Source organism: Cotesia typhae, unplaced genomic scaffold, assembly GCF_013202065.1.
Source record: "Cotesia typhae breed Kobodo isofemale line unplaced genomic scaffold, CoteBio_Ctyphae contig_30, whole genome shotgun sequence".
In the NCBI taxonomy this organism is placed as follows: Eukaryota; Metazoa; Arthropoda; class Insecta; order Hymenoptera; family Braconidae; genus Cotesia; species Cotesia typhae.
This window is the reverse complement of record NW_027423739.1, coordinates 123,516-148,862: the sequence shown is the minus strand read 5'-3', so window position 1 is coordinate 148,862 and position 25,347 is coordinate 123,516. Positions and strand designations below refer to the sequence as shown.

General features: G+C 25.9%; 2 protein-coding genes across 2 annotated transcripts; one reads left to right on the top strand and one right to left on the bottom strand.

Moving 5' to 3' along the window:
• Positions 1-822: 822 nt before the first annotated feature.
• Positions 823-7,583, bottom strand: LOC141526006 (synaptic vesicle membrane protein VAT-1 homolog-like). The gene is made up of 7 exons (XM_074240716.1): positions 7,022-7,583; positions 4,883-5,012; positions 4,581-4,796; positions 3,835-3,983; positions 3,604-3,763; positions 2,801-3,227; positions 823-2,716 (listed from the first exon to the last, which is right to left on the bottom strand). Exons 1-7 carry the CDS (start codon positions 7,324-7,326, stop codon positions 2,691-2,693), a joined length of 1,413 nt encoding a protein of 470 aa, XP_074096817.1. The 5' UTR covers positions 7,327-7,583; the 3' UTR covers positions 823-2,690.
• Positions 7,584-10,553: 2,970 nt separating this feature from the next.
• On the top strand, positions 10,554-24,522 carry LOC141526003 (DAZ-associated protein 2). Its single transcript, XM_074240714.1, has 5 exons — positions 10,554-10,925; positions 20,297-20,365; positions 20,787-20,890; positions 21,001-21,165; positions 21,263-24,522. Exons 1-5 carry the CDS (start codon positions 10,910-10,912, stop codon positions 21,437-21,439), a joined length of 531 nt encoding a protein of 176 aa, XP_074096815.1. The 5' UTR covers positions 10,554-10,909; the 3' UTR covers positions 21,440-24,522.
• The last annotated feature ends 825 nt before the right edge of the window (positions 24,523-25,347 follow it).

The window sequence follows — 25,347 nt, the reverse complement described above, 5'->3', positions numbered from 1 at the left end:
TTAAAATTTTGTTAACTTGAAGAAATTTTTGAAATTTATAATTTCTCAATTATCAGATTGTGACTCGCTGAAGATATGAAAACTCAAAGCTATTCTACCTCATATCTTCTTCAAAAATAAAATGTTTGATTATTCTTTATACTTTATTTTTTAATAATTCATAGTTTTTTCTTATTGTCAGTGTATAGAAATTATTATTATTTTAATATTTAATTATTAAGATTGATTATACTGTTAACATTATAGTCAATTTGCAAAATCTAATCGTATTAACTATTTAAGTTAAATTTCACATAAATTTATTCAATTGAATTCATATCAAAATTACCATTGATTTTTCATCATTTTTTTTATATACTGTTTTCGATAACTTTCCATAAAATTTATCTTTCTTTTCATGCTAGATGTACGAATAATTCAAGTTAATGACTATCATTATAAGCTATTTATATTTGGCCAATGCTTTGTCAAATTCTTAATAAATAAATTACTGAATTACTTTTGCCTTTTAAATCATTTTGTTCTTTCCTTACTAAACGGAAATGTTCACTCCATTTACATATAAATAATTTAATTACTAACATGATAAAATGACATTTTATTAAGCAGGTGTCACACATTTAAAACACATTGTAGAGATACTCAATTATAATTTATTCAATAATAATAAGCATTTATTATAAATAGCAAGTAGAAATAGATTTGTCCGTCTGTAATTTTTGTTTTTAATATTTAATATAAAAATGTTGTCTTTTTCATCATTATAAAACTATATTTACTCCTAAAAGAAGCTTTAATTCGATAGGTCTAAAATAAAAGAAAAAAAAATTTTTTTTAAAAAATTGCTAGCTTATTAAATAGAATGGAATTATATGAATACGTATTTTTAATTTTAGACTTTAAACCCAATAAAAGTTATAAGCTAGAAACAGTAGTCTAACTATTATCATACTCGGCATTATCACTCACGAGTTTTAATAAGAAATCCACCTATTGTGGAGATTATAAAGTAATAAGTAAAAATAAATTTTCTACAGTATTTTTCTATTATACGTATTGCGTAAATTCCAAAAATGATTATTTTAATTATTTCAGTAAGTTTTGAAAATATATATAGGTTTATGTAAACTATCTAAAGTGTCATTATGATAATTTGTATTAAATTTTACTGAGTACAATTAAATTTTACAAAAATATCACTTTTCATATATTACATAAGTGAAAATACGAAGATGATCAACTCATTTATTTAAATATCAGTTAATTATACTTTTTTATTTAATGATGACATATAATGATCAAGTCTTATTTTTACGTTTATAAATACCATACCGTCAGATAGCATTTATACTGCTCTCAGCTCATAACTTTTACTAGATTTAGTTAACTCTTCATTATTGAATATTTAAAGTAGAAGCATAGGCAACTGAAGTATAGGCTAGGCCCACGCTGGACATTACATATAAAGAACTAGAGCTAAATAAGAAATATTATTTTCAATAATTGTTTTTTCATGTAACTTTGTGGTTCATTTAAATGAATTTAAGGATATGAGAGATTCAACTTCGTTAATTTATCATAAAATTTGTTTTTCTTATTCCTAATTGATATCAATTAGATCCAAAAAGACTTTTTTTCTGGAATCTCTGGTAAAAATGTTGATTATGAATTTATTTTGTTAAGATTTTTTTTTTCAACAAAATTCGATTTCGCTATAAATTGTGTTAATTTTATGCAATGGATATGATTTGTCTTTCAACTTTGGCGTAAAACTTTTACTAATATAATTTTTGTTATTAGTGAGTATTATTCGTGAATAGTATTTCGCATATTACTGATGATTAAAAATAAATTTAATTTTGATAAATTATTCATAGTGTTATTTTTTCTTCATTGTAGTCCAAAAAAAGAAACCTACGTAATAAGGTTCTATGTATCTTGAATTATAAAATATGTATTCGTCCATTGTGATTCATTATACGGATATAGTTCTGTTGTTTGGGTACCTTACTTGTAGAAAATTATTTTCATAAGTGCCATCGAAAAGCTTAGAATACTTTCATTTATCAAAAAATATCAAATATGTATGCATAGTAAATATTTCATTCCACGTTTACATATGTATTTATACATAAATTATTAGGACATTTGCATTCAATGATACACACCAGAGATCTAGTTTTTGTATGGGAAACGAAAATGAACAAATCTATGCAGTTTACGAAGAGATATTGCAAAAAAAAATTATCAAGATATTACAAGCATAGTAAGATGTCCCAGAGAAATATAAATTTTGTCAAATCTTATAACTTTTGGCAAATTGATATTACTTGTTCAATTTTCACACAATCGATAATATACTTTATTTAATATTCTTACCAGAGAAAAATTACAGTTACTTGTATTAGAATGAAAATGTTAATAGTGTTAATGAAAATATAATTCATTTCATGTTTATGAGATCATTTGTTTAAATTTTGTTATTATTTATTATTTATTATTATTATTATTATTATTATTATCATCATCGATCATTGATAATTAACGATTTTAATATATGCAGTTCACTGTAGATAAGAGTATAATAAGCTTTTTTTTTTATATATAAATAATGCATAAACAAGTATTTCTATTAATTTCTTTAATGTCAAATGACCTTGAAATGATGGATTATGAACTGACTTATAGATTCAGCTGGACTCATTTTCTTTCACGGCTAGAAGCAATAATTAAAACAAGTAAAAATTACTATCACCAAAAAAATAACTGATTAGTAATAACTCAATGTAAATTCATTTACCATTATCAGACGCATCGTCATTTTGGTCATTTTTCGGCTCTGATTCCGTTTTCTTCTCATTTTCCTCTGGCTCTGTCTGAGATTCTTGTTTTTCATCTTGGTTAGCGCTCTTTTTGTCTTTTACTTTACCTTTGTTGACTGGGGCAACTTTAATTTTTGGTTCGAGACTTAAATCAAGCACTATTTTACCAATATTTTTGTGATCATGCATTTTCTGCATTGCGTCAGTTACATTCTCAAGAGCCCATGTTGAATCAATTTTAGGTTTAATATAACCATCGGCCCACAACTTGAATACTTGATCCACAGCATTTTTAACAAAACTATGTCCTCCTTGTTGATGCATCAAGTGACGCAGGTTGAAGCCAGTAATGGTTTTATTATCATCAAAGAGTTTAATAGGTGAGATTTTGTCCACTTGCCACCACTGAAAAAAATTTAAAAAATAACAATAATAATAAAATGATTACATTCATTTTTTTTTCTTAATATGATTTTCAAATTAAAACTATTTTTAACTTTAAATTAAATAAATTAGAATTCTCAAATTTCAATATACAAATTAAATTTCCAACAATTAAAAAGTTGATCAAATGTTAACTTATATAAAAAGTTTATCTTATGAATACAAATTTTTATTAATGACTGGGCTAATTTTTGAGCAACAAACGTTCTAATCCACTGAATAAGACACTATTATTGACAAAAAATAAAAATTAATGAAACTATTCAGCTTAATTTATATTATCAGTATATTGGCTTTGTTTCAACGATAAATAATTAACTTAAATTTTTTAACTTACGGATCGTGCAACAGAAAAGAAACTTTTAGTTTCACCAGTAAAAAGATTATTTGATCCGTAGAGAATGTATCGACCCATTGGCTTCAACAGAGAGTAACATTTGTTGTACTCTTCACCATACATACAATCCAGCACAATATCCACGCCTTCGGGTAAAACTCTGGAATGTAAATAATGTTAGATTAATTGAAATTTTTTTTTTTCATAATATAATTTTTTTTTTTTTATTACTTTCGAACTTCACTGCAATAATCTGATCCCCGTTCTAGCAAATAATCAATATTATTTTCAGATTTAAGTTCTTCATGCTTTGACTTGCTACATACTCCAAACACTTTAACATCTTTTATAGTTTTAGCCAATTGAACAACTGCTTGTCCCTAGTTGATAAAAAAATAATAATTCATTAGAAAATGCAATAAACAATAATAAAATCATTTGAGGTATAACTTGATGAAATAAAAAATTATGTAATTTTACATTATTTTGAGCATAACAAAAACAAGAGTGATTAAATGATTTACTATGCATGATATACTACTTATCACATTGCTTTAAATTGAAATGCAATATGGAAGATTAAATTAAATTAGTAGATTTGACAGAAAGTCATTGTAACAGAAAGTGAAAAATGTTCAATTTTTTAACTTAAAATAACAATCAATTTTTCACTTATTTTTTTAAAAGAAACGACGGCACAAAGTTTAAAAAAATATATATTTTTAATAAAATAATATACTAATGAAAAAATTTTAATTAGAAAGTTCGAATAAGCAACCAATATTGTCATATGTGTAAATACTAACTCTGGAAAATTTACTTGAAATTAGACTTTGAATTTGAGTCATACTATTGTGAATTTTGAGATATTTGATTTATCGAAAATTTTGTTAAATACATTTTTTACTCTATTACGTAAAAATGTGTTTATTTGACTATAGATAAGGGATGACAAGATTATGAACAAAATTACTTACTACTCCACCTCCAGCACTGTGGACAAGAAGACTCTTTCCTGGAGTAAGGCAAGACAAATCAAAAAGCATTATATACGCAACTACATAATTCATAGTGATTGCGGCTGCATCACTGTAACTCATATTTTCAGGTAATTTGAAAATTGCAGTTTCTGGAACTGTAACAAGTTCAGCCCATCCTTTGTAATCTGGCAAAGCAACAACACGATCGCCAACCTGAAACATTACCATTAATTTTCACATTTTGTTTGCGTCATGTTAAATTAAGTTACTGTATTTAATTTAATTAAAGAGTTCCATACTTTGAAATTAGTAACACCTTCACCGATCATTTCAATTTCACCTGCACATTCTGATCCCATGATAAAAGGTGGCTTGGATGGTAAATCAAAGGTGCCTCGTCTAACCATTAAGTCTTGGAAATTCAAACCACTGAAAGAAAAAAAAATGTTTTAATGAAATGTCTATTTTCAAACAAATTAAAAATGTATTATTATGATAAAGCAAAAATTTATTTATTTTTGTTAACTGTTGGTAATTTTAGTGCTAAAATATTTTCAAGTGAAGAAGAACAAAAAGCGGATTAGTTCTTGTAAAATTTTGGTAAATTTAAAATATTTATCAAATATTGATAATATATGTTCCCATTCAGAAAAAAATTTCTTCGTTGAAGAAATAATTTTCTTGTTTCAAGAAAATGTTTGGGATAACAAAAATTCTCTGTTACAATGACGTTTTATTAAGAGTAATGTTATATTCTTCCTCCAAAACAACTTACATTTTTTTAAAATTTCAATGTTCTAAGTAAATTTTTTTTTCTGTGCACGACGCAATTATAATTAGCTCCAAACAAATTAAGAGAAAATACAGTTTGTGAAATTTCACACTTAATTTTGGCTTTTGGGGAATAGAAACTAAATCGGTAGAATTTTAGAAAATCTAAAAGATAAAATTGTCGAATAAATAATTATTTTGAATAACTTTCAGACTTCTCAACCAATCGATTACAAAATCTATTCAGCTCTCTTTCTTTAAAATAAAAAGAAAAAATCGAATGCCGCAAATAGGATCAAAATCCATTTATTTGTTAGAAAGATATCGATGTACAAAAGTAAAATTTTATTTTCACTTTTCTTAAGACAAAGTTCCAAAACGAAACACAAATAAGATGAAACTCGAAAACATACTTTTAGTGCTCCGATTTTCGGAATAGCGGTACTTTTCAAAACTGGTCATTTTTATTTATTTATTTTTTTTTTGAAAAAAAAAAATCAAATTTTTTTGTAATTATCAATTTTACAATTCTGACAAATAAAATATTACTTTAAAATAAAAGACTATATTTTACATGTACACATGCGCGCAGGCATGATGACTCAAATTTTTAATACTAAAGAATTAAAAATTACTTAATGTAGTTTTTAAATTTTCGACGAACACATGATTTTACTAAACCATTTTGAACACTGAAATTATCATCAAATCAGTTTTGTTCTTCTAAGAATATTGATCATTTAAATATATACATAAATACATACATATGTACACATATTATATCTTCAATAAAGGGTGCCGTGAAATATAAATAGCCATAAATGATTACTAAGATTTCAAAACGACGATACTTGATTACGCCCCAAGTCTTATACATCACAGTATCAACGGTTCTATTTCTTTCTTTTCAATGCAAAGTTAGAAATTCTTTTAAGCATTCATTATGGGAGATAATTTATCAATAAAATTAAATGATTATATTCCACTTCTCAAAACAGTCGACATGATATACTTTATCAAATTAATATTATATTTTATGATGATGAAATTAACAGACGTCTGACAATTTTTAGATTTTTTTTTAAACAATTAAGTTATAAAAAATAAAATCCTCATCTGGAAATTTTACATCTGAATTAAATTTGTTAAGAATATTTCGTCAATACTAAATAAATAAATAAAACAAAAAAATGTCAAACGTTTGCTGATTTCACTATCATATTGTAGATAATAAACGCTTCAATATACAAGTACTAAATGCCCGTAGGATGAAACATCTGTAGACAAAATATGGATATTTAACAATATAATTTTATTTCGTCTATAATGTTTAAATTATGAAACTGAATTTGACGAGCACTTGGTAATTTGTAACAAATAAATTATTGTAAAAAAATATTCACTCGCAGAAATTGAAAATATTTTTGATGGAATTTTTGAAAATATTTTTAAAATAATAATAATTTATATATTAGAAAAAAGCCAACAAATGACTAGATATCCGTTGATTGCAGTATCATCATTTATTTGTAAGATTTTATAAAAATGACATGCATATTGATTTATGACTGTATGGGTAAATTAATAATTATTTAATCTGCGAAAAATTAAAAAAAAATTATTCTTTCAAATATGATAAAAATGGGAGCAAAATAAAAATTACTTACCATATTTTAACTTTAATAAGAACTTCGCCTTGACTCGGACTGGGTTCCGGTTTCTTGAAAACTTTGACATTTTTAAGACTACCAAAGTTGTTAAGGACAATAGCACGCATAGACTTTGGTTCAGATGTCTGTTTGCTGTCATCATTCTCATTAACTTTTTCGGATTCGTTGTTTTCTTCGGTTTTCTTTTCTTCGATTTGGACATCTTTACCATCGCTTTGTTCAGTTTTAGTTGGAGAATTTGTCTCGTTTATTTTTTTTTCTCCCTCGGCGGATGGGCTATTTTCTGTTTTTTCTTCAGCCATTTTATATTTATTTTATACTCACGTATTTAGAAGTAATATTAACACTAAATCTCCAAAAATACTTAAATACCACAAATGGTTCTAACGAGTGAAATTGCGAATAAAAAACTGAGTTATTTTCAATAGTTTATACAAAAAAATATACCGGCGTTTGTAAGCCCTTGAAAACTGTTAGCGACACTGAATAGTGTGTAACTCGTTTCTACTCTCTTGCTGCTTTAAAATTTAATACCGGCATCGGCATATAGCAGTATACTTCGAAACCTTCACTGTTGTCCGTTGCTTAGCAACTACTCCTCCCTATTGTCATTTTATTGAGGAGCGGCTTCCCGAACACTAGTCGTCATAATTCGGTTACTCTCGTATTTCAGTATTGAGAGCCTTACCGAATATTCCCGAGTTCGCAACTCATTGTAACTAAGCATAAGGTACTGAGGTGGGTTCATAATGCTTTTGGACCAATAGATTTTTTAATCTTAATTAAAAAAACGTCAATTTTGTCATCTCATGTTAATTAATTCATTTTCCTGCGTACATGTAATAATAAACTCAATAGACATTTTACAATTTTTATAATAAATAAATTACAAAAAAAAATTTTTTTTGACAAATGAAAAAAAATATGAATGTGTTATTTTTTGTTAGTCGATACTGATTTATTTTAATAAAAAAAAATCTTTATACAAAACCAAAAAATGATCGAATGTTTGTAAATTTTAGCATCATGCACGCATAGCAATATGAGCAAATAGTTTTCTTTCGGCATGAAAAAAAAATAAGGTTTTTTTTTCTTCTTTTGTTCTGACGTTTCTGTACAAGTAAAAAAATTCATGTATACTTATATATTCCAAAGTATATAAACTGACAAAGTTAAATAGCGTTGAAGTTATAATAACTTAAGTAGCTTAGGTTTATAAATTATTATCAATTCCTATAACGACGTATATAATAAAAGTCCATATTTCAGGAGAAAAAAGTAGTTTATTCTTGAGAAAAAATACTTCGAATCTTAGTTATTGCATTACTACTAAAGTATCATTAAAATTGGGGGAATTTTTTTATTCGAGAAGCAATAGACTGTTATACAAAATAGAGAGAGCAATAAGTATGTGTGCTCATATCATGAAGGATTACATCAAGGGAAAATCATCGAGTTTATACTAGTCGATATTTAAAGCTATCGACCAGGTATACACCTAAGAGATCTAGCAAAAAAATCTGGAAAACGGTTGACCTTGCAGGCCATTCCTGGAACTTTCCGCTTATTTTCGAGCGTCACGCTCGAAAATCTAATCATTTTTTAAGCTCTTCAAGCTCAAAAAAATTTTTGGGTGGCTATAATTTTTAAACGCGTTGTTCGACATTGACTTGCTTGGTGACATTCGACGCAGTTTTTTGAGTACAAAAAATAATCCAGAAATAAATGTCGGAGTTATGTGAAAAAAAAATAACACTTGTTTTCAAATTTTTCGTCAAAGGTATCTCTTGAACCAATATACCGATTTTCACGTTTTTGACGGCGATTAACGTGGTTTTTTGAGCTCTAACAATTATTTCATTACATTAAAGACGATCCGAAAAGAAATGTCGCAGTTATGTAAAAAAAAAAAAAAAACACTTTTCAAAATTTTTCGTCAACGATTTCTCTCAAACCAATGAACCAATTTTAACGTTCTTGGAGCCAGTCGACGTGGTTTTCCATGGTTGAAAGCTTATCAGTTTTTGGAATCGATCGATAAAGCTATTTAAAATTTATTCCAAAAAAACCACATTTGTAAACATTTTTCTTATTTTTTTGAGATTTCGCAAAATCTTCCCGTCTGAATCGATCCAAATAGTATTCGAAAATCTAAGTTTGATCAAGCTCTTTCGAATGGTACCAACCGCGGTGGAATCGGCCAAGCCGTTCAAAAGTTATGAGAGGTGTTATTTGTCGAAATAATCTTCGTCAATACGAAAAATTCATGAGACCATATTTTATTGCAATTTTTACACTGAATCCATGGTTCTGTGGATTCTGAGTAAAGTCCATTGCAATAGAGATAATAGCAATCATCATTTTTATATTTTAAGAATTGTTTTTCAAAATTTTTGGTTTTGATTTTTTTTTTTTTTTTTTCGTTCAACTGAGGTCATTTCTTAACTTCCCGCTCAGAAAATTGAAAATTTTTAAAAATCCGGAAGTTATTACATACCTACTAGGGCAGTAAAGTAAGAAATTTTTCAGATCACAGGTAATTAACATATGATCTGAGGCTTTCTTATTTACTGCCCATGGTGTGTATACTATTTTTCTCCTCGACGGAGGCGGAAAGCGGCAACTTCGTTTAGCGCAATAGGGCTAAAATTGACGTTTTACGCCCGGAGAGGAGAAAAAGAATAGTAATAAAGTGCAAGATACAAATTAAAGACAAAAGAACATAATAGGATACTTCTAAAATGATAGAGTAATATTTGTCTTGAATCATTATAAATTCTAAGATTTACCCAAAATTTTAGTCACTCGAGATCATTTTATTTATAGTATTTACGTATTTACCGATTTTAAAAAATTTCAAAAGCTTTCAGTAAGCCCAAAAATTTCTTAACTTATATGATTTTTGGAGAGTAATCTCGAAGTATGATAAACATTAACTGACATATTTCAACAAAAATAGTATTTTCGTTAATGATATCGCATTTTTTTAATAATAAGAACAAATTTTTTTCTAAACACTTAGTTTTCAGAAAAAACTCTTAGTGTTTTGTTTTCATTGCTAATTGTTTTTAAAAATTCATGCTATTTTTCCTGATCATTAATTTAAGAAAAAATCGTATTGTACATATATTTTAAGATCTTATAACATTTACTTTTCATACAGCTTAGTTTTTTAATAATTCAAATAATCAATCTAAGTTCAAGAATTAATTAAATGTGAACTTAAGTCAAATGAAATAAAAGTACAATTTTTTTTATTTTTTTCGTCAATTTTAGTTAAAAGCAGGTAATTTTAAGTTTCACCACTCGACTTATTGGGGCGCTTCTTAAAAATGTTATAAAATCGCAACTTTACGGGCTTTACGGTAGTTATTTGTATACCTTCCCCAAAACTACATTAGGGTAGTTTCCACGGAGAAATCTGATTATCTGTTCAGCTCCATGATTGGATGTATTGAACCAATAAAACGCTAGCGTAAAGTTCAAAGAAAAGACGAAGACGAAAGCGAGAAGACTCATTTCAACTCATTCGATAATACGCCATCAGTGTATCTAGTTTATTAAAAATAAAAGCAAAAAATAGTACTGCACAAGTCCTAACTGGTACTAGTATCTATACATAAAACTAAAGAGGCGGATTGTCTAAATAAAAAATTCTATTTAAAAAAGTACTTTTGTTTTAACATAAATTGATAGTTTGAGTGTATGTGTGTGTGTGTGTGAAATTCACAATACGAAAACATTAGTTGTCCCTTCATTGTGTTTTTCTGTGATCACATATACTAAAAGTAAATCATTTAAAAAAAAGTTAAATTCCATCTAAAACAAATCCTAGACCTTCAAAATAATTTATTTCATTAAATATTTGAAAAACTTTAAGCAATAATGACCGACAAAAAAGGTAACTATGAGACAGGACCGTGGATAATATTTCTCAATAGAAAAGAAAAAAAAATTATAAATCAATTAAATCCAACTATCGTAATTTTTTAAAAATATCTAAGTCAGATTTTTTATGTAAATTAAATTTCAAAGACCGCTTAACGTACTTTTGTTAAATCGGGCGCAGTCATTAAACATGAAATTAAATTTTCCCGATGCTTCTTACGAAAAAAAGTCATTAATCTGTTCATAATAATTAGTTTGAAATTTATAACATACTTTTTTTCCCACTAAAGTCATTTAAACGTAAAAACATTGAAATTAAGTAGACCAGTGACAGATTAATCAATACTCCCTTTCGTGTGGGAAATACAAAATGGCTTCCCGACTTTAAGGTTCCATAATATATTTTCCTGTGTATTCGAAATTTTCAGATTATGCTTATAGCTCCACACCGACTTATTCGACTCATTGAATAACTTTATTATTTTTTTTTAAATTCACTGCATGTATTCAAAATTAATCTATGTTTATCTTAAAAGAAAAACAAATTATTGTAAATTATAAGTAAAATCATTTTTAATATAAACGAATATTTAACAATTGATTTTATAGAACCCAACTTTAGTTGTGAAGTTGCTGCAAAAAAAAAGTATTTGTTTAGTTAAATAATTGAATTATCAACTTACAGTTTTTTGAAAATAAATATATATACATAACAGATGTATGTATGTATATTTTTTTGTTACAAATTACAAAGACAATATGAATTATAATTATTTTTTAATTTTCATTTTATTGAACGAATAAAATAAAATTTCAATTTTATAGACATGCATGATCAGTGGTTGGTACAGGTTTACTTATGACAAAAATAAAATAATCATAATTTCAAATTTTAAATAAAAGAATACAATATTTTTACTCAAAAGTATGTATTAACTTAGTTGTTAAGAATTTCACATGTTAAATGTAAACAAAGTTACATACTAAAGGTGAATGAAAAAAAAAATTAAAAAAAATATTTGTTGACTTCCAAAAATAAATAAATAAATAATTGAAGATATTGGAAGGAAATAAAACAGCTATAGCTGCGGCTGTCAATATGATTCCAGTGGACCATTACAAAGACGATGATTTGATCCAAGTCCATAGGTGGAGCCTTGGAGATCGGCGATCGCGCAGCTCAAGCCACGTATCTACTCACGTTCTTCTATATATTACCTTATTCACTACGTGTTTATATTCATACCATTTATATATTAAATATATTGGAACAATATATATATATATATATATATATATATATATATATATATATATATATATATATATATATATATATATATATATATGCATATAACAGCTGATGATCCTTGATTCAAAAAGTTTGAAAATCAATAATAAGCTTCTACAAGGTTTTCTTCGACTCTTTGCTCCTTATATTTAGGTTTGGAATTGTAAGCAAAAAGCTTGATTAATTTGATTATTAAAATTGTATTGATGACACTGAAACTAATATTTTAAACTTTTTGGATTGTAGATATCACCTGTTATATGATCAAATCAATATAAACGTAAAATATTGATTTGGGTCTAATGACATTTCGTACTAAAAACGTGGTATTGGCTGATTGCTTTTATTCGTTTTTGTTTTATTTATTTATTTATTTATTTTTTTTCAACATTTATATTTTATTAACTGTCATGTTCTTGGGTATATCAGTATTTGTATATTAAAGTAATTTCAACTTGTTGAAGATATTTACCCACTCTAAGTTTATTGTCTTGTATTTTAATTGCGCTGATAGAAAAATTAAGTCGATTCAGGAAAGATAGTCTTGAATTAAGAAAGTCGTATCAAAGAATTTAAAAACGGCTATAACTAAGTTCCATCAGGTATAAAAAGTTTCTTCTTTTATTTAAAAAATTTCGAAAATCTGCTGAATTTCATTATTCAAAATCAAATTGAACTAATTAGTTGCTCGATAATACGCAAAAGGCTCAACAACCAAATCACATTTACAGAATTTTTCTTCCATCAGTACATGAATTTAAATTTCTATAAAGGGTGGTTTCTTTGGAAACATCAAATAACTGAAACAGGAACATTTTTTATAATGATGTGATGTACAATTTTTAATAATCTGATGGACATGATGAAAGTCATTGAAAAAAATCTTTCAGAAATTATTAGCAGAACGGCAGTACTTTCGTGAATTTTAATCGCTCAATGTACTTGTTTGGTAGTAATTACGCGCATGCGTATGCATAAACTTTTTGAAGTAAACACTATGTTGTGATTATGTTTTAAAATTAATGGTGACTTTTTGATAAATTATTGAATAGAGATATTATTGAAAAAATTTAAATATTCATAGTCATATCCCTGTTGAAAAACTCCAATAAGATCCCATCAAAAGCGACAAAAGCCACTTAGAAACCAATAAAATTTATGGGTTTCTAAGTAGCTTTTGTCGCTTTTGATGGGATCCTATTGGAAATTTTAAACAGGGATAATATCTCATTTTACTTTTTGATTTGTAAATTTTCTTATATATGACTGATATACTAATTAATTCTTGGATGAGTTAAAAATAGATTGGTAATCAATTATAAATAAGAACGGTAATAATTGATTGTTTTAAACTTAAAACTAAATATACTGAAGAACATGACAATTTAACGAGAAAATGAATGCTGTATCTATAAAGCTCGGCATATTTATAATCTTTTACTTGATAGTAATTTGTTAGCTCACTTTTAACAATAGTGCATGCTGCTTATATTGGCCATTAGTTTGTCCATAATTTTCGCTTATTTTCATAAAAATAAATTATTCTTGTTAATTAATGGTAATTATCCAAGATTTGCATAATATATATCAAGTACATAGATTAAACTTCTGGCCATATTTCATTTTGTAGATACTAATTTATATTTTATATCTACATTGTTGAATGTTATTTTCAGATAAAATATTAAATATAATTAGGATTGAGTTTTCCGATACTTTATGCATGGTGTTATATATAGATTATAAGGTCTTATTTCATTCTACTGTATTTAGTCACATTGAGTTTTTTTTATTGAAGAATAATCAAAAACGTAATTTTATTATTCTGTTTCTGATGAATCTTTAATCCAAAAACATGTTTATAATAATACAACAAAGTGTAATTTCAATTTTCCTTACCAAGTCATAAAATGACGTTTTTGATAATAGAAAATTTTATTTTAATGACAAATAATTTTTAGAAATTCTTTTAGTTTGTACGTTATTGATACAATAACTTTGAGAAATTTTGAAGATTCACAAATATTCAAATAAGAGTTAACTAAAATTTTGTCACCTCTTCGGTTAAAATGAGGAATTTTTTTATATTGTATTTAAATTAATAGATATCATTTTATAGAAATAAAAAACATAACGAAGTACACTGATCGACAAATTAACTTAATTCAAGAGAAATCATCTGGAACCAAAAATGTCATTTTGAAGAGTTTCACCGTCTCAAATAAAGCAAAGAAGTTCTTGAACTAAGTAAAATTATTTTTCTTACCGATTCACGATCGTCAAGGTTTTCAAAATTATTCATTGTTTTTTTGATGCAATTTGACTATCAATGTTTACTAATATGTTCATACCTCTATTCAGATTTTCAAACTAATTCAATGTCTCTAAGTTGATATTCGTAAAAGCCTATAAAATATTGCATCAGCTAAATATGTCAATTACTTTTTTCGTTGTAATCCTTGTTAATAGTGAATAATTATGAAATAATTGCTCTAAAGGAGTTTATTACTTTTCACTTAAAACAAAACATCTATTTTATTTGTGAACATTCAAATTTTCTATCTTCCAATGTAGCATGGAATATTGTAGTTTTTTTTTTATTGTTCAAAGTTTTATTTTTATGTGTATAAATGTGCGAGATGATCTTTAAAAAAAAAAAAATTAACTTACACACTTCTTGACTGAAGACGCCATATAAAATTAGTATCTCCAAAGTTGGATAAATTGTATGTTAATTTAAAAAAATAAAGGTCACATCGTATTACTCGTACGAGTACGTAATACACTATTTGCATGTTAAATTTAAATTGTTATGATATTATAAAAGAGAATTCTCCGTTATTTACACAGTAATAATAGTAAGAAATCAACTCACCATTAGAAATAATATGATTTTCAAATATTCTGTGAAATATAAGATTTGAAGATACATAATCAATAGATTTACCATGAAAGTACGGAAAAGTCATCAAACTTTCGGTTTTCTGAAAATTAAGTACGACTTTTCTTGTAATTATTGATACAATACCAAATCGATTTGATTCACGCAATCAAGTTATAATAATTAATTTATTATATAAAAAGAGATAATAAAAAATAATTTTAAATGAAAAAGTTTTCGGTTTTTTCATGCACTGTATTTTATTTTTAATACTAATTTAGCGCCTTGATGCTCTTAAAAATAAGTCAGCTTTGAATTATACGTGAAATGTTATTAGATTATAAGTAATTTGCAAGCTTTAACTTGAGAAAACAACTGGAGTGATCAGAAAAAGCAAAATTCGGGTTTTATGGAAAAAATAGTTATTCTCACCTAAAATTTATTTAACGATTGAATCAAAAGTATATACAATTTGTGAATAGTGTATGTAATCGATAGTGAAAAATTAAACCAATGAAGTTATTTTTCGTATCGCTTGTAAAATAAGTGCTCGACAATAGTATTGAGAAAATAGAGCGCGTTTACATAAAAAAAGCGTTTTACAAACATTACAGTAATTGAAAAACGTGAGAATTCTTCGTAAATTATTTAACGCATGGGCATGTAAAATATAATATGTATACTGTTAATAGTGAGCTTATTTGAAACATATAATAATGTTTATTAAGAGATTGAATCGAAATATTCAAAGTTTTTTATTAATAAGGCAGAATATTTTTTATCATCTTCAGTAATTTAAAAATATTTAAGGTGTATTATTATAAACTCTTCAAGGAATTAACTTGGAAGCATTTTTCAATTAACTCTACAACGCATTATTTCAGTCAAAAATTAAAAATATTTTGATATTTTTAAATTGTGAAGATATAAAAAAAAAAAAAAAAACTGTCGTTACAGCTGAAAGGCGTTTAGAAAAAACTTAATTATTAACAAAAATGTATGGACCAGCAGTATTTTCAGCTATTTTTCTTTCATAAGCGTGTAACAAAGTAATACTTTATCAATATGAGATCTAACAAAATTTAGTGTTTATCAAGAGCTTTATTAATTTTTTAATCCCGATGATATTTGGAACTATTTTTCTCAATAATTATAAATATGATAATCTAAAATTTTTGTGATAAAAAAAAAAAAAATTACTATTTTCAAATTCCATATTACAAAAATTGACCGAAAAAAAAATTTTGACATCTCTGCAAGGTTTTGAAAACTTTCTTTGTATATACAAATTATGTTTATAATTTCTTATGATTATGTTGCAAGTTTGATACTTGAAAAAAATATTGATTATCAATGATTAAAAATAAATTTTAATGAAAGTATAATTTAGTTTATACAATAAAATATCATCAAGATTTCAAAAAGTTTTAAAGCTGTTCCGTAAGAATTGTAAATGATAAATAAACAAAATGTAATAAATAAGAACATTAAAAGCGAAATATTTTTTATCACTTATCTATACTAGTACGAAAATAATAATAAATTGTTATTAAGTATAATGGTTGCTTGCACCGTGGCACTGACACATGAATTTATGCAATGGGTGTTAATTTTAATCTCAGAATCAGACATTTACGTCGTAATGATAATAATTAATCATTTATGCAGAAAAATATAAGAAAATACTTAAATTTACTTATTTCAAAGTTATAATTTTAGTGATAATAATTTTGATTCTGAAATGCGGAACGACACTCAAATATACATGGGATTTTGGTGTGGGCTGGCGTCTATGTTAGAATACATGTCCATCCATTTCTGCCAAGCTTTAGTAACCAAACTACTACTTGATATGAATAAAGTTCCAAATTAGCAAATAAAAAATAATAAAAAACTTGATAAACGAATTGTTTTAGCGCTAAAGCTTGGTATGTGATTAAGACATTAAAAATAGTAACAGTTGGAAGTTTTGTGTCAATCGGTATGAAATAAGTAACAGAATGAATCAATGATCAGATCAGTAAACTAAAGTAATAAAATGTAATAAATACACTACATATACTCAACAGTTATTTTTTTCAAACCAATGAATACAAAATATTCCAACTCAATTTAATATTAAATTGTGCAATTATCAGAAAGAAAAAATAACTTTTCGATGTTTGACTATTATTCATTAAATATTTGCAGAAATTTGTGGTTTGCTGGATCTTGTAATAACTTTTTGAATGTATGAAATTTAAATATATTTATATATAAGTATATTATACATATATATGTACATATTATATATGTATATATATATATATATATATATATATATATATATATATATATATATATATATATATATATATATATATATATTTACTGTACTACTCGTACTCATTGTATAAATTACACATTTTTCACCGCTCGAACACGATTCATCGGTAAACCTATATATTATTAAAAATGAAGAAAGATGGAAATAAATCTATTTTTAGTTAAATATTTTGTAAGGTTGTCTACAATCAATTTTTAATCACTTTAATTCAAATTCTGAATAATAATAATTGCATTATATTATTAAAGCTCAAAAGTCAGTGTTTTTTAAAAGTTTACATGGCTGTTGTTAACGATTTTTTCCTTTGAAACAAGATTTACTGATATTTTCTGCAATGAAACAGTAGAAGAAAATCTTAATTCCATTTTTAGTGTTTCCCTAGTTCTGATAACTAATAAAAATAATTCAAAATCAATTTACGCCACAAATAAAAAACAAAAATAGGAAATCAGTTGACTCTAAAGGTCATCCCTACAACTTCCCGCTAATTCCATACCTGAGCGCTAAAAACGGCACTTATGACGTTTTTGAGCTCAAAGAGCTCAAAAATGTAATTCACGTGTTATTTTGAGCTCTCCAAACTCAAAAGTCTGATATAAGTTTTATTAAACTCTGTTTTTTGAATTTTCAAACCGCAATAACTTTTGAATTAACTAACCGATATTCACGCGGTTAGGAGCCTTCGACGCAGTTTTTTGGATCCTATAATATACTTGCAAATACAAATAGATCAGACCAAAAATTTGGAAAATTTACTTTTTCCAATTTTTTTTCGATAATGATAATTCACGAACGAATAAACCGTTTTTAACTTACCTAGCAGCAATCGACGCAGATTTTTATATTCTGTAAGAAAACTTAAAACATGTATTTGATTAGATATAAAATTGCAGAGTAGTTCGGAAAAATCACTTTTTACGATTTTCTTTTTCCAATGATATCTCACGAACGAATCAAACGATTTCGACCGGCTTGGCTATGATCGACGTAGTTTTTTTATCTTAAGAGCTGACAAGTTTTCAGAATTGATCGGTAAATCCGTTTAAAAGTTATTCCAAAAAAACCACATTTGAAAAATTTTTTCTTATTTTTTAAAATTTATCTAAATCTACTGGTACGTCTCGGTCCAAATGGTATTTAAAATCTAAGTTTTGTCAAGCTCTTTTGATTGGTACCTACTGCAATGAAATCGGTCAAGCCGTTCAAAAGTAATGGTAGGTTTACACACACACACACACACACACACACACACACACACACACACACACACACACACACACACACACACACCTTCGCGGGAATCGTCAGGGAAGCTTCCTCAGACCTCAAAACGTCGAAATCTGATGAAAACTCGATTTTCGAAAAACGGGGTAAAACCAATAGCTTCCCGATTTTCAGAAATTCTCAATTTTCTTAGCGGGAAGTTAAAAAAAATTTTTTTGGCAATTTGTCTCATTTCTTATAATTTTTAAATAACGTACTTGTAAACTACAAAAAAACATTAATCTATGAGCTCTATCTATAATTCTTAATATATAACATCATTCTTCTTTAATGAAAAAACAAAAAAAAAATTTTCTAATTTATGACCTTTATTTAATTCTTTTTTTGTATCTTTTTTTCTGAAATTTTAAACTTGCATCGGGTCCTTGAGTTGGTAAAAAATTTTTTTGTAAATTTACAACAAAACCATGAAATTTTAACAGTGATATTTGTATTTTAATACTATTATAATTGATGAGTAAAATTATAGATACTTAAAACTCTTGGATCCGATAAAATTAGACGAATGTATTTTGGCTAGTAACTTGATTGCATAACGCTATTTGCTTCAACCATTGGTTTCGTATTTTATTAAATTAGTTTTAGAAATAATTTTGGAAGGTAGGTTTTTTATGTGAGTTTTATCAACTGGGAATAGAGTAACATGAGCTTCATTAATTATAAATAAGAACATTTTCTATGTTTTATGATTGTTTTCTATACAGCAATAAAATCCCGTTTTTATATATTTATCACCAGTAAATTCACTTTAAAAACATTCATTTTTTTAATTATACAATAAGCATCAATTTTAGTACTTAGATTGCTCGAAACACTATTCTCTAGTTTAACTCGCACCGAAATTATTTTTATTTGTCTTTGGAATTTTAATTATAAATGTTAATAAATATTAATCATTTATTATGGCTTTCCGAAGGCATTTAAATTTTATTATCTCTAATTACTTCCTTTTGCGTCCGCTCTGTTTACAAACTATATAAAAAAATGTTTTTTTTTTTAATGTAACTAGACATTTATTTATTTATAGTATCAAAATAAATATTTTTCTCTGAAATGTACCATATTACTGTACATGTAGTTTTTATAAACTCGAGCGGTGACAAAAGGGTGAGGTATGGTTTTTTCGGTTAATACCAATTTTTTCCCACAATCATTTAGTGACTAACATTGTTTGAGCTTTAATTAGTATCTTGATCAAAAACGGTGTATGTCATGTGTAAGATATACGTGGGTTTGGGAGTACCTCTTATGCTGTTGTTTTTTTTCGTCGATAATTTTGAAAATATATTTTAACGAAGTTTTACTTTCGTATTTAATTTAAAAAGAATTTATCGATTGAAAAAATACAGCATACAGGTAAAGCGAATTCTGTTTCTTGGAATTATTTTATTATGTGTAAAAAAGAAATTTTTATATATTTAAATTATATGAAAAATACTTCATTTAAATTTAGTTCAAAAAGAAAAAAGGAACATATTTTCAAGATTCAGAAAACGCGTTATCATTTATAAATGGTGGTACTGTGTACCTGAGGCTTAGGCCGAGATTCGACGAAACTTTATAAAAATAAGAAATTACATTGTTTTAATTATTATGTTATAGCATATCCAGTGGCCCCTCATCCACCAACTGGATTTGTTCCCGCACCAGCACAACCAGCTACTTATGGAGGTAATTAATAATATAAGACTCAAAAAAATTGTCTATACAGAAAAGTTTTTTTTTTTTTTTTTTCATATAATTTTTTAATTAAAAGTTTTACATTATTCTTAAAATACCCCGCCGATTCCCATCAATCACGTCAAAATCACACACGGTAAAAAATTTTGCGTCGTTGCGTCAAAAAACTTGGTGTTAAAAATTTTTGTGTTAAATATTTAACACTTTTATGTGTAAATTTAACAATTATTCTGTTAAATTAACACAAAAAAGTGTTAAATATTTAACATAAAAATTTGAAACACAAAATTTTTTGACGCAATGACGCAAAATTTTTTATTGTGCAGTTGATTGTTCCGATACTTATTTCAGTTAAAATACATATTCAAAAAAATGTTTTACTGAATAAAAACTAGACTTTATGATTTTGTAGTTGCAGGAACTTCACCTTACGGTGTATTTCCAAATCAACCACAGCTTTATGCAGCACAAGGACCACCACCTCCGACATATGATCAAACGTTGACACATCCAATGGTAAGTATCACTTGATTACATCAATACATTTCTACAATAATTTCACAATTTACATTTTTCATAGTATATCGTGGTAAAAAAACAGTAAATAATATTATTTTATTTAAAAGATGTATCAGCCAATGTATGGACAAGGGTATCCTGGAGGATATTTGGCAGGTTATCCAACAGCTTATGGACCTCTCCAGTATTATCCACCACTAGCAGCCGCAGCTGCTTATTATCCGGCTGCTGCAATGCAACCAGCACCTGTAAGGCCAACTATGTTAGTTCCAGTAAGTATAATACTCAATTATTGTCATTGTTCACACTTTAGTGCAATAACTAAAATTTCAATTAATTAATTGATGGAAAATTTATCTACATCTATAGAATGGGTTTGATGGTGCGCGATTCGATGGTATTTCACAGCAAGTTTTGCCACCACCACCACCAGGAGTTACGGCAAATGCAGCTCAATTAGCAGCAATGGGGCATGGCGTTGCTCTATCACAAAAAAAAGGTTCGTTTTTAGGCGGTGGAACAGAAGGTGGTTATACTTTTTGGTAAACTATATGAAATTGCTCTTATAATGGTCAACGGATAGACCATTGAAATAAAATTATTAATGAATTATAAATTAATGACATAACATATGGGACGATAAATTACTCCATGCTGAAGCTAACTGACGATATAATTTTCAAATGTATAGTTAGGCAAATATACAATATTTATAACTTTATTTTTTATTATTTAAAAAATTCAAATGCAATCAAATTCATTTGATAAGATCGCAGTACAGGTCTTTATATATTTAAAATTATAAATTTGAATCTTCATTGAAGAATAATTGACTTATCATTTGTGCTGAGAAAAAAGTTAGGCTGCTACTTTCTTTAGAAAATTTAAGCATGCTTTACACTTATATATTAAACAAAAAAAAAAAAAAAAATAGACAAAACAATATTGAATTTATTTGTGTTTAAAAAATCAATTTTTCTTTTTTAATAAAATTAATTGAAATGTATACAATTATGTAGTGGCTACATAATAAGTCATTTAAGTATAGCATGTTTTTGTTTTTTTTTTTTTTTTTGTAATTTTAAACAAACAAAAAAATAATGAGAAGCAATTAAGACCTAACGATCTGATGTGAAATGTTTATTATTATTTTTTTAAATAATTTTTTCATGGATTGCGATGATAGTACATGATCAATAGATAGAAACAGAAAATAAAAAAAAATTAATTCCAGCAGAAATTAAAAAAAAAAAAATTAATAAAAAGTGCACGAAAATAAAATAAAAGAAAATATGACAATGAAGAAATGAGCGGGGAAGAGTAAAGTTAGATTGATTTTTAAAAATAAATAAAGCAAAAGTGAAACTTCCCATTTTGAAGGCATGTTTTGAAAATCAGTGTTTTCTTTTATTGATTAATGATATTAAAATTAATGCAACGATATAAATGTGTTTTGGTGCCAAATAAAATTTTAATCGTTGATAATTCTCGGTCATTTCTCTCATTACATATACATCTTTGTGCAATTAGAAACATAAAAAAAAATAAATAGTCTTAAATTGAAGTTAAGTCATTCCTCAATTGAATTATTTTTTCGACTATTATTAAGTAGAGAGACTTAAAAAATGCAAATGAAAGTGCTATAAATATTTTGAATTATCTCTGTAAAATAATACGAGTTCATTTACAACAATAATAAAAGAAGAAAAAAGAAGAATGGAAGAAATTAAACTTTGTTTTAAAATAATAATTTCGAGGAAAATTAAAATGTTTTAGCAATTTCCTAGTGATTCTATTGAAGTTAGTAATATTGAACTGTAATAGTACTTATGATTATAAAAAAAGAAATTTTTTTACAAATATTTCTTTTCATATAATCATATAGTATTTATATTATTTAAGTAATTTAATGAAGTAAGCTAGTGGAAAAAATTTTGATATAGAAATAAAATTTTGAAATAATTCTCATCATTAATATTTTTTGATGGCCATGCAAGTGATTTTTTTATGTTTTTTTAGCATTAAAAATTGTTTATTATACTCAAACGTGATAGAAAAAAAGAATAATTTATAAAATCCATAATGTTATTCTATTTTAACACTCCATAAATAAAATTGAAAACTGAATTAAAAAATGTTTGAATTATGATCCGTAATTCAAACTGAATTATTCATTTTAAAATGAAACTAACCTGATATAGTGGTAACTAGTCAAAATATTCTAACTACAACTATTATTGTTACAATAATAAATAATGATAATGATAATGATAATAATAATAATAATAATAATAATAAAAATAAATATCATCAATTATATAAAAGTGGAGCTTGATCTCAATTTGTTAATGCAACAACGAAATTTTAATTGTTATAGTTCTATTTATACGCATAAAAGTCCTTAAATATCTACGCCGCGCTAATAATATAGAACTTCTAAATTCGCGCGACCATTATTATATAAATAGTAAATTCTTTTAAATTTAAGGCTCTTCAAGTTCAAAAATCTTTATGAAATTTAATTTTTTAAAAACTCAATTTCCATCACTAGTTCACCCAAAAGTATAGAAAAAAGGAAGACAATTCATAAATAAGTAAATTTTTTGATTTTATGACCGAAAATTCGTAAGGCTCCATTTGTATATAATAATCTAAATAACAATTAATGAATAGTATTTAAACGAGGAGTATTCTGCAATTTACGATTTACAAGGTAGCTAAAAAATTGTTTAGCTAAGACGACGACTAACATTTTTTAAATTAAGAATATTTTGACTGATAACCAATATACCATTCCATTTAAATATTTTAGCCCTAGTCCGAACATTTAACTAAGACTATTTTACATCTTACTAACTTATTTATTATAAATATATTTAAAAAAAAAAAAAATTATTTTTATTATATAAAAAATATCGATTAAAAAAAAGCCCATCTTTTGAACCACGTAAGTATTCAAGAAATTATAATGTGATGTGTATGTTGATTATTTTTGAAGTATACAAGATAAAAAAAAAAGATTTGAAAAAATTTGAACTAATACCTTTTTGCTATAGTTTTATATTTTTACGATATTTTATGTCGTCTTTCCACGTCATTTTAGGAACTGAAACTAATTAAATAAAATGAAACTTTTTATACTTCAAGATTATTAAAGTTGATATTGAAAATCAAGAATCTTTACAATCTTTATTCAAAAATTCTTTAAGCTTCAATTTTAGGTGTCACGTTTGAGATTTTAAATCATTCTTATCGATATCGATCATGAAGATATTTTTCAGTGTATTTATTTTTCAAATTGTTAAAAAACGTAAGAGTTATCAAAAGAAATATTTTTTTTAATTCTTCATTTGAATTTAATAGAATAGTTTTTTATTATTTTGATAAAAGAATGACAAAATGAAAGATGTTAAGTGATATCACTGGGCAGGTTACATAGTGGATTGAGGAACATTAAAATTAAACAAAAGTATTGATGTGTGCAATAAGAATGAATTTTGAAATATTGTATCGGAAATGATGTTATTGCGCGAGAATATAAAAAAGTAAAATGTAAACTGATTCAATATGTATTATGAATCTGCCAATGACCAGTTAATAAAATACCGTGACCATGTAATTCAATACAATTGAACTATTTCATTTATCTCCAGTAATGTAAACCTTTTCACGGAATTATTTTAGCCTAGAGAAAAAAATTTTTGGTGCATTTTTAAAATTTAATGAAAAAAGAGTTAAAAGTATTTTTACTATCCATTTAATTAACAATTCTTTCATTTTTAAATCTAAATAAAAAAAAATATAGTATAGTTGACATGATTCCAACCACTTTAATGAGATCAAAAACAAAATAAATATTTATTATTTTTCTATTTAACTTTAAAGGAATGTTTAAAATTCTGCCTTTAGGTTAAAATATTTCTTTAAAACTAATTTACTCGGATAATTAAAAAAAATCAATTACCCAAGATGGATGAAATCTTTAACTTAAAAATTTGTGGTATTTCCATTTAGTTTTTTTATAAAACATACAACGGCTGTATATTGTTCAAAAAATTTCTTTTTCAGGAACTCCAAAATCAAATTAGAAGACACATAACAAAATGAGATTTGCATGTTTAATGAATTTATTCTAAATTTACTGAAAATTTTTTCATTAAGAATTTAATTTTTTACTTCAAATCATTGAAGATAGGGAAGAGTGGAGAAAATTTGTTGCTATATATTTTGAAAAATAACTATAGTTGTAAATTTCCTCTGAAATTATTTTTATTCAACAATAAATCAAATTAGGATCAATGTCTAAAGTAATACAGCTATAAAAGAGCTATTAAAACAACACATGAAAAAATATTGACACTAAAAAATTTAGAAATTTTTTATATTTAATAAATGATTTTTTGAGTTGATCACTTCACAATTATGTTTTTTTTTCTGCCCTCCGGCCGGAAAGT